This window comes from Rana temporaria, chromosome 11 (assembly GCF_905171775.1).
Source record: "Rana temporaria chromosome 11, aRanTem1.1, whole genome shotgun sequence".
Classification (NCBI taxonomy): Eukaryota; Metazoa; Chordata; class Amphibia; order Anura; family Ranidae; genus Rana; species Rana temporaria.
Genome location: NC_053499.1, coordinates 74,157,653 through 74,171,080, shown reverse-complemented (window position 1 = coordinate 74,171,080; position 13,428 = coordinate 74,157,653). Strand labels below are relative to the sequence as shown.

The window sequence follows — 13,428 nt, the reverse complement described above, 5'->3', positions numbered from 1 at the left end:
GCTTTTAATTTTTTTTTTTCAGCGGACATCCGCTTTAAGGCCGGACACTTGTGCGGTGCAAACTTCAGCTCTCTTATCTCTGCAGAGAGATAAGACAACTGTTCAGCAGATCAGCTTTGTTTTAGATGCAAATTTTGAGACCTGGGAGAGGGGAGGGGGGAAGTGTATTGAGCTGAATGAGAGAAATCCTGAAGAGAAATGAACACATGTGCGAATCAGATGCGTGCCCATAGAAGATAATGGGCCTGAATTTGCACCTGAGCCGCACCGCAATGCCTAGAAAACGCACATGTTTTTTTGGCAATGCGCAGTGCGAATGCATCGCACATATGTGAACCAGCCTCATTGAAATCAATGTATTTTATAATGTTATGTGAATTGGATGTGGTTATTCGCATAGGCGTGAACCCGGCCTCAAAGATGTGAAAGATGTTTGAGGGGTAATTTGAAGGGATGTTGACAGAGAATTATCAAAAACAATTTATAGTAGTAGATATAAGAAATAGACATCCTATTATGTCCTGGGAAAAGATCCCCAAAAAAAGTAATTTGAAGTAAATCATGAGGAAGAAAGTAGCGATGAAGACTTGCTAAACTAATTCAGTAAAAAAAAGAGAAAAAAAAAAGTAAAAAAAAAAAAGACTCCGCTGCTTTGTCTCTTTTGGCCAGGCTGCACAGTATACCTTTCTACTTACTATTTGCCAAAAGAGACAGGAACTGAGAAAGATGGCATACTGAATTAGATAATAAGAATGAACCTCAATCTTAAAATGACAGGTAGGCAAGGCAGGGGAAAATAAATGTTTGTAAATCTAGACAAAAATGAAAGGGGGACTTTATGGTTCCCATAACAGGAACCAGCCACTGGAAATGATTTGTACAGAGAGTCCCAGAGCCGGGAGTGCAGCGGTAGGAGGAGGGACGGCATGACAGGGGGGGGACCGCAGGACAGACAGTGGCTGTGGCCGTTTTAAGATAGGAGGGTCCGTTTTGGGGAATCAGGCAGCGCTGCTTTAAGAGAGTGGAGCAGGCTGGGGGAGGTAGGAGGGGCTGGCTGGCTCTGTACTGCAGGGAGGAAGTGACGTAGCGTCACTCCTCCATCTTAGCTCATCGGAACAACGTGCTTGTCTGCTCGGCTCTGCATCATGGCGGCCGGGGCAGATTTTTTGGCGCAATTGCGGGCGGCGGTGTCCGCCCAGGGTACGGAGTGGGTGAGAGCACAGATGGCAGCAGCACTGGATGGCTCGGCGGCGGCGGCGGCGCCCGGCGGGGGGGGGGGCGGCAGCAGCAACACCAGCACGCGCTCGGAGGTCTAGGCCTCCGGAGCGGTACAGCCCAGACAACTCCCCGGGGGCTGGGAGGCACGATCGGAGACCCGATGGGGGCCCTCAGGCCGCTTCTCCACAGCGCTCTCCACCTGAGTCTGTGGGGGGGGGGGCCGGGAGGAATTCGCGGCGTGGACGGAGTGCGACGGCGGGAACAGCGAGCAGGTCTGCGGGATCCTCCCCACCTGCGCGGAGGAGGTGCCAGGACGAGGCGGTCGGGGCTGCCAGAGGGGTCCAGGGCAGTTCCGCGGCCCGGCGGGGAAGACCTTGTCAACGGGCCGGAGGCCAATCAGCGATGGTGGCCAGGGGTCCCAACTCATCCGGAAGCGGCACAGCGGGAAGGTCGGTGGGGGATGTCGGCGGTGGAGTGAGCGAGTCTGGCCCCCGGGCAAGGACCAGGAGTCCGTCGGTGGCAGTTGCTAGCGGGTCCGGTTTGGGTCGTGGAGGAAGGAGCGAGCAGCAGCCGGGGCCCTCCGCATCCAGGTCACGGGCGACAGGAACGAGATCAGAGGACGCCTCGCCTGCACGGAGCGCGGTCAGGTCGGAGGGGGAGCTGTCCGGGTCGGAAAGCGGAGAGGACTCGGGACATCTGTCAGCGGTGGATGGCGGTGCAGCGGCTCGGGGACCCAGTCCTCGGCAGCCCGGTAAGTCGACTACATCTACTACTATTTGTGCACTCTTACACGATTTGTTAGGTCAAGGCCGGCAGGGGGTGGGTGCTAACTCAGTGCAGACACATACGGCAGGTGAGGGGGCCTTGGCGGGGCAAGGGGCGGGGGATCAGAGTCAGGACTTGTGGTTTGGCCTGCTAAATTTGGTGCAGCGTTTTGGGCCCGACAGCGGGGGGGTTCGATCACCGGCGGGGGCTTGGGGGTCGAGGGTGGAGCCGGCGGCGGCACCTATGGTGCCTGCGGTGGCTGCACCGGTGGTGCCCGCGGCGGCTGCTGCTCCGGTGGCTCCTGCACCGGTGGCAGCGTCCCCAAGCACTGTGCCCCCGGCGGGAGATACGCTGGCGGGTGGTGCTACGGGCGAAGGGGTAGCTGAGGCAGGGGACAAGAAGAAGGATGCGGTTAGGTTGGCGGATGCGGCGAAAAGCGAAATGTATTTTTGCTTTGAAGCCCCTCTGGGAATGCATCTCAAGGCAGAGGTGAAGGAGAAGATCTGGAAGGGGGAGTACGTGGAGATCTTCACGTTGCTGCCCCTGGAGAAATTCAATCTGGATAGATTGAAGCCGGAGGAGAGTAAGAAGGAGGATGAGGAAAAGCGGCGTTATCGCTTGATTCCTCGCACGTTTAACAATTGGCTGCAGGCCTTTCCGATCATGGCGTGCGTGATTGGGGAAAAACACCCGGAGCACTGTTCGGGTTTGTTTATCTACCAGGAGTCGATTTGCGAGGCTCAGCGGACGTATGGGGGCACGGCGTGGCTCCGGTACGATGAGCAGTTCAGGCAGAGGATGGCCGTGAGATCGTCGCTGCGCTGGGACCACAAAGACATAGCGCTGTGGATGAAGATTATGACGGCGGCGAGGGTGCCGGGTCAGTTTTTTCAGGGGGGGGTCGGAGGTGCCTCGGCCTCAGGACAGCCGACCGAAAAACGATGGGGCTATTGCTGGCAATTTAATGACAGTACGTGCAAGTATGGCGCGAACTGCCGTTTCAAGCACACTTGTTCAGGGTGCGGGGGCTCCCATTCCCTGTCCAAGTGCTTTAAGCGCGGAAAGGGGCGTCCCGGTGATTCTGCGGGAAAGGGGGTTGACTCCGGTCCGGGTGGAAAGGATGCGCCCCTTTCTCAATAGGTACCCTGACAGACGAGCCGCCAGGTTGTTGGAGGACGGTTTTACTGACGGCTTCAGAATTCCGTGTTCCCTTTCGGTGGTCCCCCCTGAGGCAAAGAATTTGAGGTCCGCCTTCTTGCACCCCTCGGTGGTGGCTGAAAAGCTGGCTAAGGAGGTGCAATTGGGGCGGATGGCCGGGCCTTTTCCGGTGATTCCGCTTAAGGACTTGGTGGTTTCTCCTTTGGGGGTAGTCCCGAAGAAGGAGCCGCTTAAGTTCCGCTTGATCCATCACCTTTCCTTCCCGAAGGGTGGTTCGGTGAATGAAGCGATTGCGCCGGAGGCATGTTCCGTGTCATACACTTCTTTTGACGCGGCTGTGTCGTGGGTGCGAAAATGTGGACAGGGTGCTCTCATGGCAAAGGCTGACGTGGAATCGGCGTTTCGGTTGCTTCCGGTTCACCCGGAGAGCTTTCGTTTTTTGGGTTGCGCTTGGGATGGAGCATACTATGTGGATCGCTGTTTGCCCATGGGTTGTTCCATCTCTTGTGCCTTGTTCGAAACCTTCAGTTCCTTTTTGGAATGGGTGGTGCGGGATTCGTCAGGGCTCAGCTCGGTGGTCCACTACCTGGATGACTTCCTGTGTGTGGGCCCCCCGAAGTCGAACGTGTGTTCGGTCCTATTGGGGACGTTGCAGTACGTGGCGGAGCGTTTTGGGGTCCCGTTGGCACCCGAAAAAACGGAAGGCCCCACGTCGTCCATCGTCTTTTTGGGCATTGTGCTGGACTCAGTGAGGATGGAGTGCAGGTTACCCGTCGATAAGTTGGAGGCGCTTAGGGAAGAATTGCGGGGAACTATTGGTGTGCGGAAGATTCAGCTGCGAAAATTGCAGTCCCTGCTGGGGAAGTTGAACTTCGCATGCAGGATAATTCCCATGGGCAGGGTCTTTTGCCGCAGGCTGTCCGCAGCGACTGCTGGGGTGAGGGCACCGACTCATTTGGTGACTTTGACGGGGGAACACAGGGAGGATTTGGAGATGTGGCACGAATTCTTAGGGTCCTTTAATGGACGGGCATTGTGGATGTCTGGGCCCGTTAGCAATTTTGACCTGGAATTGTTTACGGACGCCGCCGGCTCCACTGGCTACGGGGCCTTCTGTCAGGGTAAGTGGAGTGTGGGCGAATGGCCGAAGTCATGGGAGGAGGCGGGTTTCTTGAAGAACCTTGCACTCCTCGAGCTATTCCCGATTGTGGTGGCGTTGGAGTTGTGGGGCGAGTCGTTTCGGAACTTGAAAGTTCGCTTTAACTGCGACAATTTAGGCGTCGTTCAAGTGGTGAACCGAGTGTCGGCTGCTTCGCAGCCGGTGGTGCGGTTGCTTCGGCATTTGGTTTTACGTTGCATGTCCTTGAACGTGTTTGTTTATGCGGTGCACCTGCCTGGGGTGGAGAATACTTTAGCTGACGCTTTGTCTCGATTCCAGTGGGACAAATTCCGGGAGTTGGCACCAGCGGCGGAGCAGCACGGAGTCCCCTGCCCTGTATGGATGTGGGACATTGCTTTGAGCAAGCGGCAAAGTGGATTCGGCGGTCGGTGAGTGGGGCTACATGGAATGCCTACTCCAAGGTATGGCGGGAATGGCAGGTTTTCACGGATGGTTTGGGAATTCCACCGGCAGGTCAGGAAGCTGGCTTGGCGTTGCTACACTTTCTTAATCTGAAGATGGAGGAGGGGGTATCGGCGTCAGCAATTGATCGGCTCTTGGCCGGTTTAGCTTTTCTTTTCAAATGGCATGGCGGCAGGGATTTCACCAAAGATTTTTGGGTGAAGCAGTCAGTTAAGGGGTACAGAAAAGGGCGTCGGACGCCGGACGGCCGTCGCCCAGTCTCATTTTTGATGTTGCAAAGTTTGTTTCGCCACTTACAGTCGGTGTGCAACTCGGCTTACGAGATTGTACTTTTCCAGGCAGCGTTTGCGCTGGCCTTTTTCGGGGCTTTGCGTATCGGGGAGTTGGTCAGCGCGTCCAGGACGGCCCATGGGGGCCTCCTGGAAGGAGATGTGGAGTTGTGGGGAGACGAGGTGGGGGTTTGGGTACGCAGGTCGAAAACGGATCAGGAAGGTAAGGGTATGCGCCTATCGCTGTTTCGCGTTCCGGACGCGACAATTTGTCCTGTACGGGCGGTGGAACACTTTTGTTCCGTGCGTCCTGGACTAGGGGGTTCCTTTTTGGTTCATCAGGATGGGTCTGCGCTATCCCGCTTTCAGTTTTTGGCGGTATTCAGGAAGTGCGTGGTGGCGGCGGGGTATAATCCCAGGGAGTATGCTACGCATTCATTTCGCATAGGGGCCGCCACGGAAGCAGCGAGGGCGGGATTGGATGCGGCCGCGGTAAAACGGATTGGGCGGTGGGATTCGGACAGGTTTAGGATTTATGTTCGCCCGCAGTTGTTGCATGAGTAAGGGGGTGGACATAGGGACATTGGTGGAGGTTGGGCATTGGGGTGTAGGTGAGCAAATTTTATGGGGGTTGTTTGTGTTCTTGTTTTTCAGATGGTGAGCCCTGTCTGGTCTGGATCTTTGGGCATTCTTATGTGTCTTGGGGGGCCAGGCGGGCCGAGGTGAGGCCTACGGGTAGACAGCTGGGGATTCCCACTCAGGACGCAAAGGTTCGGTGGATTGGGTTTCCGGGAATGATGTGGGGCAGGGTTTTGCCGGAGGTGCTAAAATTCACCCGTTTGGACAGGGCCCCCGACATTCTGCTGCTACATGTTGGGGGTAATGATATGGGGTCCAGGTCCATGCATCAACTTATTAGGGACATAAAGTGTGATTTCTTGAGATTGCGCTCTTTGTTTCCCGGCATGGTGATCATTTGGTCGGAGATGGTGGGTAGGTCAAATTGGCGGTGGGCCTGGTCAGTAGACAAAGTCAACAAGGCCCGTGTGAAAGTGAACAAGGAGGTGGGGCGTTTCGTGGTCAGGAATGGGGGATTAGTCGTGAGACACAGGGAGTTGGAAGAGGAGACTTGGCGTTTTCTGAGGAGCGATGGGGTCCACCTCAATCCGATAGGCATTGATTTGTGGGCCTTGGGTCTGGAGGAAGGAGTACGTAGGGCCCTTTCGGTGTGGAGGTGCACGCATGGGTAAGGTTTTGCCCTTGCGTGCGGTGGCGGTGTTTGGGGTTTCTGGAGAGGGTAAAGGCAGGACGTTTGCTTGCAAACGGTTGTACCCATAGGTATATGGGGATACGGGTACCTTTCGGTCAACAAGGTTGACCAGGAAGGAGTTCATGTGTAGGTCACTGTGGACAGGGGTACTGCCTCCGAGTCTGGGGTTTGCGACTGAGGCCGAAGTTAAAAAACAGTTATTGTCCCAGTGGCCAGTTGAAGTTGTGGTCTTTAGACCACCAGATGGTTTAAAGTTGTGAAATACGTTGTTTATAGAAAATGGTTATTTATGTTAATATTAGTTTTGTTAAATAAAATCGGCCGTAAGGCCAACTTTACTCCACACCGGTGTCAGTCATTATTTTGGTAAAGGGGGTAAAGTGGGTAGCAGGTAAAAGGTGGGTGGTCAGAATCCTAAGTCGGCCCTTAACATGTCAAGAGAGTCCCAGAGCCGGGAGTGCAGCGGTAGGAGGAGGGACGGCATGACAGGGGGGGGACCGCAGGACAGACAGTGGCTGTGGCCGTTTTAAGATAGGAGGGTCCGTTTTGGGGAATCAGGCAGCGCTGCTTTAAGAGAGTGGAGCAGGCTGGGGGAGGTAGGAGGGGCTGGCTGGCTCTGTACTGCAGGGAGGAAGTGACGTAGCGTCACTCCTCCATCTTAGCTCATCGGAACAACGTCCCACCCACCCTCCCATGTGATAGGCGGGTAGTAAGGGGAAGGCGGTGTTTGGGGTTTCTGGAGAGGGTAAAGGCAGGACGTTTGCTTGCAAACGGTTGTACCCATAGGTATATGGGGATACGGGTACCTTTCGGTCAACAAGGTTGACCAGGAAGGAGTTCATGTGTAGGTCACTGTGGACAGGGGTACTGCCTCCGAGTCTGGGGTTTGCGACTGAGGCCGAAGTTAAAAAACAGTTATTGTCCCAGTGGCCAGTTGAAGTTGTGGTCTTTAGACCACCAGATGGTTTAAAGTTGTGAAATACGTTGTTTATAGAAAATGGTTATTTATGTTAATATTAGTTTTGTTAAATAAAATCGGCCGTAAGGCCAACTTTACTCCACACCGGTGTCAGTCATTATTTTGGTAAAGGGGGTAAAGTGGGTAGCAGGTAAAAGGTGGGTGGTCAGAATCCTAAGTCGGCCCTTAACATGTCATGTAGAAGAGGGGATAATTAAATCTGATTACCATAGGAATATTTGTCTAATAAATTTTAGGTCTGTGTACATTCCAGTTTTGTCTGTAAATTTCACTCTGTGTCATCTGTGTGTCATGATAATGTTTATAGAGTCACTCACAATACACCTGTCATGAGAAAAATGCCAGGTCTGTATCTAACAGTAGGGGGTTTATATCTGTGCATATCTGATACCCTGACTCCTGCCTGTCAGACAGAAGCATTCGGTTGGGGGATGCTGGGTATACTGGATATCTAAACGACATTCACATTCCCAGAGGCATAAATAATGAATGGGATCTCAGACATTATTATGAATACCTTCTCCTTCATGAGCAATTCCTTTGTAGCCTAATGCCACGTACACACGACCGTTTTTCGCGATGTAAAAAATGTCATTTTTTTTAATGGCATTAAAAACGATCGTGTGTGGGCTCCAGAGCATTTTTTGTGACGTTAAAAATGGGCATTAAAAATTTAGAACATGCTCTAAATTTTCACGTCATTTTTCACGTTGTCGTTTTTAACGTCGTAAAAAATGTCTGTGTGTAGGCTTTAACGACGTGAAAAAAAAATGCATGCTCAAAAGCAAGTTATGAGATGGGAGCGCTCGTTCTGGTAAAACTAGCGTTTGTAATGGAGATGGCACATTCATCACGCTGCAACAGACTGAAAAGCACAAATCATCTCTCACCAAACTTTTACTAACACAAAATCGGCAAAAGCAGCCCCAAGGGTGGCGCCATCCGAATGGAACTTCCCCTTTATAGTGCCGTTGTACGTGTTGTACGTCACCGCGCTTTGCTAGAGAATTTTTTTTCATGATCGTGTGTAGGCAAAGCCGGCTTAACAATAATCGGGTTGAAAAAAAATTTTTTTTTTCTAGACCATTAAAAACGGTCGTGTGTACACTCCTAATTTGTTTTCTTCTTGTGAGTTTTATAAAGCCCCGTACACACGATCGGAATTTCCGATGGAAAAAGTCCATCTGACGTTTTCCATCAAAAATTCCGATCGTGTGTATGCCCCATCAGAGTAATTCCATTAGAAATTCCGATGAACTCCATCGGAGTTTAGATAGAGAACATCTCTTTACTCCTATGGTATTCCGTAGGAATTCCGATGTGAGTTTGGCCGGGCAAAAGCCCAATTGTGTGTACTGGGCATAAGAGAGCCCTTTGACAACATTGATATCACCCTGACGTTTATTCATTCATTAATTTACTTTTTGTTGTGTATCCTTCTCTTTCTACTCAATCTCCCTGGATTCACTCAAGCCTCATCTTGTGTTCCTCTCAGCATTTGTTGATTAAACTTTGATTACAGATATATATCCTGTTTCGTTACTTTTGGCTCTTTGTTTTTACCTATACACCTTTTATCCATTTTCCATCTCATATTTACTTTTAGGCCAGGTTCATACTGGTGCGATTGCATGTGGTTCGCACCGTATGTCTGTGTGATGTCTGTGTGGTGAGATTTCGGCCATACAGCTTGTGTGGCTGGGGTCGCATTGCATCCGCACCATTTGGTGCGGAAACCCTTTTTTCCCCCGTGCTTCAATTGCATTCCCGTGTGATTCTGGCAGTCGCAGTGTATTTTGAAATCTGTTTTGGGGCTGTTGTTACACTACACTGACGCCCGTGGCGGGTCGCGTGTATACTGCACAATCGCAATGTGAGAGACTCCACATGAGTGTGAACTGGGAGCTGGGCTTCTTCCTTTTAAATATTTTTGCTTTTAGGAAGCATACTAGTAAAGCTTTTGGGCCCTTTTATGGGGTGAAAAGGGGGGGAGTGGGGGTAAGTATTTTATATTTTAGCTACACCACCACATATGTTTGCACTTTACTCCATCCACACACACAGACTAAACTGGATGCTGGCCAGTAAAACAAATAGATTTTCTGTAGTTGCTTTGCCCATAGACATTTTTAATGATATAATCTGCATGACCAGCCTGCTATGTTACCTCACACACCTGACACTTAATTACCCACTTAGTGGTGGCCAATGATGCATATAAACTGCCCCCTCCAGCAGAAACCCCATCCCCATGAGTAAGCTCCAGTGGGCAGAGTGAAACGCGTTTGTACATGGCCCGGCAGGGGTCCAGGCTGAAACTGCCACTTGTTTACACATAGCAGGTCTTGTTCTGATGTACAGCTCCTGGAATCTTCTGCTCTTATCACTCATTGTCTGGAGCATGGGCAGGCTCTTTCCCAGCCAGCACTTGCAGCAGCAGGCACAAGACTACATTTCAAAGAAGCCTGAGCGGCTCACATACATACCATGGGTCCCCATAACAGCAACCAGCTCCTATGCCAAGGGTAATTATTTGTATTGTAAAAGAGGGGATAATTATATCTGGTAGTTTACCTTGGAATAATTGTCTAATGCCGCGTACACACGGTCGCTTTTTGTGATGAAATAAAACAAAGTTTTTCATCATGAAAAAAAACAAAGATTTTCTAACTTCATCATAAAAAAACGACGTTGCCCACACACCATCGTTTTCTGAAAATGCTCTAGCAAAGCGCGGTTACGTACAACACGTACGACGGCACTCTGTTCCATTCAAGCTCCCGTCTCATAACTTGCTTCTGAGCATGCTCGGGTTTAAAACGTCGTTCAAAACATAGTTTTAGCCTACACACGATCATTTTTTATGACACAAAAAACGACATTTTGAAAAACGACATAAAAAATTGAAGCATGTTCGGAATTTTTTTTTATCGTTTTTAGAAGACAAAAAACGATGTGAAGCCCACACACGATCATTTTAAATGACTTTTTTAAAAACGCTGTTTTATTTCATCACAAAAAACGACCGTGTGTACGCGGCATAATACATATTTGTAAGGCTGTGTTCATTCATGTTTTGTCTGTAAATTTCACTCTGTGCCAACTGTGTGTCGCGATATTGTTTATAGAGTCACTCACAATAAACCTGTCATGAGAAAAATGCCCAGACTGACTTTAATTACACCCTTTAACTGCCAGGTCTGTCTCTGCCTCGCACTGGAATTGGGCATGGCTCCCTCTCCCCCCTCTTCCCCAGCTGCATCCTTATTTCTAACCTGTGGCCATGGCTATAAGGAGGGAGGAGGAGGAAGCAGAATTAGAGGCTTTCCCTATGGATTTGGGCTTCACAATCAATCCCTGGAAGGGATTGCAGGAGAGCCAGGGTGGGGAGAAACATAACCCAGACACCAGGCACCCCCTAGTTGTTATCCTGATCAGCCCCAGACCCCTGCAGCAGAGATGATGCTGGGTGATCTGCTGGGTGCTATGGAAGATGGCTGGTCTGCCCCTTGGCTTGTATAAACCAACTACATCACCCTGCTGACTATTGTCCTCTAGAGACATGTGAGTGTGGGCACTGGCAGTGTATGAGGTGACTGTGGGCATGGGGGTTGTATGTGGTGAGTGTGGGGGCCAGGGTGTGAGGTAAGTGTGGACACTAGGGGTGTCTCTCTCACCCCACCTCTTTCCCCCTCTTGTTTCCCCTTTTTACATTCCTCTTCTTTTCCATGTCCCTGTCTCTTTTTTTTTTCTATTTCTATCTCTTCTCCTAGCGGGGGAGCACTGTGGCAGGCTAGAGAGGGGTTACTACCCCACAGTCCACCAGGGACCCCACACAGCAACCAGAGACCCTAAACAGCCTCCAGAGACCCCACACAGTCACCAGGGACCCCACATAGCAACCAGAGACCCCATACAGCCAACAGAGGCCTCACACAGCCACCAGAGACCTGGATAGCTATTTGAGAAGGAAGGGTGGGACAAATTTTGATGGAGACACCCAATTTTAGTCCTGCATAGGGCAGCACAAAACCAAAATATATCACTGCACCCTTGGGAACAGCGCTCCCGCATGATCCCCCGCCATGTATCCCAGGCTCCGCTTGCCCATCTGCAGTCCAAGGACTAGCATAGCAGGTGCCGCTGGGTAGAGGGGAGGGAAAAGAGTGCACACAAGTCCACTCTCCTCCCATCCTTGTTGCTGACCTAGAAAGCAACGTCGTTGACATCACTTCCGCGTCTGCCTCTGTGTTCCTGGCCAGGTTGTCTGGGAAAGAATGTAATGCAATCTGCATCTTTTAGACCCTGGATGTCTCATTAAAGAAGACCTGTCACCAAAAAAATCATAGGGGATTCAATTTTAAAAAGAATACACCCCCCCAATTGTTTTAACCCCTCCATTGTCACATATATGCATGTACAAACATAAACGCATGCATCGGAGCACCTACACATGAAAAAGCAGATTGCGATATTTATGTTAAATATCACGTGCATGCCGGAGTTAGAGTAAAAATTCTAATACCAGACCTCCTCTGTAGCACTAAACCGATGACCAATAGGAGGCTTTTTATCCAAATATCTATTTTATTATTAATAAAAAAAGGCAGTTTCATGTCAAACCAACAATAATGATATAACAATAGTGTACCGATAAACATAATATATATACATCACATCAATAGGTATCCACAAAGTCCAAAGTAAAACATTATACTCATATCTTATACCTATGGAAAATAAACATCCCTCTCCTATCTTCCTGAGATTGGGAGTCATCATAACGCTGGACACACTAAACACATGGGTCGCCTTATATAATTCTTTCCCTATATATCTCCTCTCAAAAAAAAAAAAAAATAATAATATAAAAAAAAGGAAAAAGGGCCCCCCCCCCCCCCAACCAAAAACATATATAGACATACATATACACATATATATATATATATATATATATATATATATATATATATATATATATATATATATATATATATATATACTCTGTCCGTCGGAAGGTAAAAAGACCGAAGACCCCGCCTACTCCACCACCCTACATCTTTGTTATATTCAGTTTTCCTACATATTTGTTGCATTGTCGAGAATAGCTATAGGATGCTTTTAAAGTGTTGTTGCCTATGGAAAATATAGGGTACTAAAGTTTGTCGCTATTTTGTGGGCGCACAGAAATGTAAGATTTTAAATGTTTGGTATCTATTTACTCTGTGCAAACTCATCTTTTTATATTTTACCAAAATTGGGTAATTTATTTCATTTGTGTGCCCTAAAATTAGTTTTACACCTTTGTGGTAATATTGTGTGATATTGGGTGTCTGCTTTCAGAAAATATATAATGTTTTATGTAATCTTTAGGCCTATAATTATTTTTTCAAATGGTTCTAAAGGTAGAAGGTTTTTTTTTTTTTTTTATCTTACCACTTGCTTACTGGGCACATATACCCCCTTCCTGCCCAGGTGAAATTTCAGCTTTCGGCACTGTCACAATTTGAATAACAATTGAGCAGTCGTGCGACGTGGCTCCCAAAAAATTTGACGTCCCTTTTTTCCCACAAATAGAGCTTTCTTTTGGTGGTATTTGATCACCTCCTGCGGTTTTTATTTTTTGCGCTATGAACAAAAAAAGAGCGACCATTTTGAATAAAACACAATATTTTTTACTTTTTGCTATAATAAATATCCCAATTAAAAAAAAAAAAATGTTTTTATATCAGTTTAGGCCGGTGTGTATTCTTCTACAATAATCGTATAGTGATTGGTTTGCGCATAAGTTATAGCGGCTACAAAATAGGGGATAGAATTCTGAATTATTATTTTTTTTTACTAGTAATAGCGGTTATCTGGGATTTTTGTCAGGATGGCAGACACATCGGACACTTTTGACACATTTTTGGGAGCATTCACATTTATACTGGGAACAGTGCTATAAATATGCAATATATAGGGGGCGTGGCTACAATTTGACTTTTGACCATCTAACCAACGTGAGAGGCCTTTACAGTGGCTTGTTTGCGCTAGTGACCAGCGATCGTTTTTTGCTTCACGCCAGTTTTTGTGGGCCACCAGCACAGTGTGGATCGAGTGGTGAGAGATACCTGGTTGTTTTTCCTGGGTCTGCCGTGACCGTAGTTTATCAGCCATGCAATATTGAGGAATTCTGCTGTGTTTT

At 48.9% G+C, this 13,428-nt stretch overlaps 1 protein-coding gene across 1 annotated transcript; it reads left to right on the top strand.

Moving 5' to 3' along the window:
- Positions 1 to 1,620: 1,620 nt before the first annotated feature.
- On the top strand, positions 1,621 to 6,242 carry LOC120916805. Its single transcript, XM_040327743.1, has 2 exons — positions 1,621 to 1,969; positions 5,647 to 6,242. Exons 1-2 carry the CDS (start codon positions 1,621 to 1,623, stop codon positions 6,240 to 6,242), a joined length of 945 nt encoding a protein of 314 aa, XP_040183677.1.
- Positions 6,243 to 13,428: the final 7,186 nt, after the last annotated feature.